This window comes from Callorhinchus milii, unplaced genomic scaffold (genome assembly GCF_018977255.1).
Source record: "Callorhinchus milii isolate IMCB2004 unplaced genomic scaffold, IMCB_Cmil_1.0 Scaffold7, whole genome shotgun sequence".
In the NCBI taxonomy this organism is placed as follows: domain Eukaryota; kingdom Metazoa; phylum Chordata; class Chondrichthyes; order Chimaeriformes; family Callorhinchidae; genus Callorhinchus; species Callorhinchus milii.
In genome coordinates this window covers 27,532,669-27,534,038 of record NW_024704748.1, presented here as the reverse complement: position 1 = coordinate 27,534,038, position 1,370 = coordinate 27,532,669, and the positions used below count along the sequence as shown (strand labels likewise).

At 66.4% G+C, this 1,370-nt stretch overlaps 1 protein-coding gene across 1 annotated transcript in view; it reads left to right on the top strand.

Annotated features, from left to right (window-relative positions):
• Positions 1-992: 992 nt before the first annotated feature.
• The window catches only part of fbxw4 (F-box and WD repeat domain containing 4), a 44,123-nt gene continuing 43,745 nt past the window's right edge, over positions 993-1,370 (top strand). The window contains exon 1 of the mRNA XM_042337034.1: positions 993-1,204. Coding sequence (XP_042192968.1) covers positions 1,023-1,204 — 182 coding nt within the window. The 5' untranslated portion in view covers positions 993-1,022. The remainder of the gene's footprint in view (positions 1,205-1,370) is intronic.

The window sequence follows — 1,370 nt, the reverse complement described above, 5'->3', positions numbered from 1 at the left end:
GCCTCAGTGTCATTGGATCAGGAGAGAGAGGAGGAAATCAGACAGGCTCCCAAGGACTGAAATTCCACCTAGTCCTAGTCCGTGAGATCATTCTGTTTTAAATTTAAGATTTCGCAGAATTTTGGAAAACTCTTGAATTCATTATTAATCCGGAACTGTTTCTGTTTATGAACTGCCATAAAAAAACAGATTCCAAATTAGGATTGAATTGTAGAATTAGCCCAAATCCACCACAATCCCTGATGTGACGAAGCTGGTGTCAGGACTGAGACCAGGGGACTGTGACCCCCGCCTCCCCTCCCCAGCTGTGTCCCCGCCTCCCCTCCCCAGCTGTGACCCGCCCCCCCCCCCGTGCCCCCCTCCCCTCCAGCTGTGCCCCCCTCCCCCCAGCTGTGACCCCGCCTCCCCTCCCCAGCTGTGACCCCGCCTCCCCTCCCAGCTGTGACCCCCCTCCCCTCCCCAGCTGTGACCCCGCCTCCCCTCCCCAGCTGTGACCCCGCCTCCCCTCCCCAGCTGTGACCCCGCTCCCCTCCCCAGCTGTGACCCCGCCTCCCCTCCCCAGCTGTGACCCCGCCTCCCCTCCCCAGCTGTGACCCCGCCTCCCCTCCCCAGCTGTGACCCCGCTCCCTCCCCAGCTGTGACCGTCCCGCCTCCCCTCCCCAGCTGTGACCGCCCGCCTGCCGCCTCCCTCCCCAGCTGTGACCCCCGCCTCCCCTCCCCAGCTGTGACCCGCCTCCCCTCCCCAGCTGTGACCCCCGCCTCCCCTCCCCAGCTGTGACCCGGCCTCCCCTCCCCAGCTGTGACCCCGCCTTCCAAGTTATTGACCACACCCTTAAGTGTTGACCGCGCCTCCCTAAGTGTACACGTATCCCTATGTCTTGACCCTCGGTGTGACCACACGCCCACCCAGATGTGACCACGCCCGCCCAGGTGTGACCACGCCTCTCCACGAGCGTGACCACGCCCGACCACTCCCCGTCACGCACGGACGGCGTGCTGACGCAGGGGGTGCTGACGTACGGATGCTGCTGCTGCTGCCCGAGCACCTGCTGCTGCTGCTCTTCTCTTACTCGGAGCCGCGGGCCCTGGGCCGCCTGGCGCAGGTCTGCCGTCGCCTCCACCAGCTGGTCGGCAGGGACGCGCTGTGGAGGCGGCTGGCCAGGGCGTCGCTGAACGCGGGCCTGACGCGGTGGGGCACCGACAGGTAGGCGGCCGCCCGCGGAGTTACTCGAGGAGCGCGGCTGCGGCCTAGGCCCCAGGCCCAGCTCCCGTCACCATGGTTACCGCCGCCCGGTTACTGCTGAGCTCCGCGCCACGACCTCTCCTCGGTCCCTCTTTCCTCCCCCCAGGCCTCTCCCCCCCCACAGGCC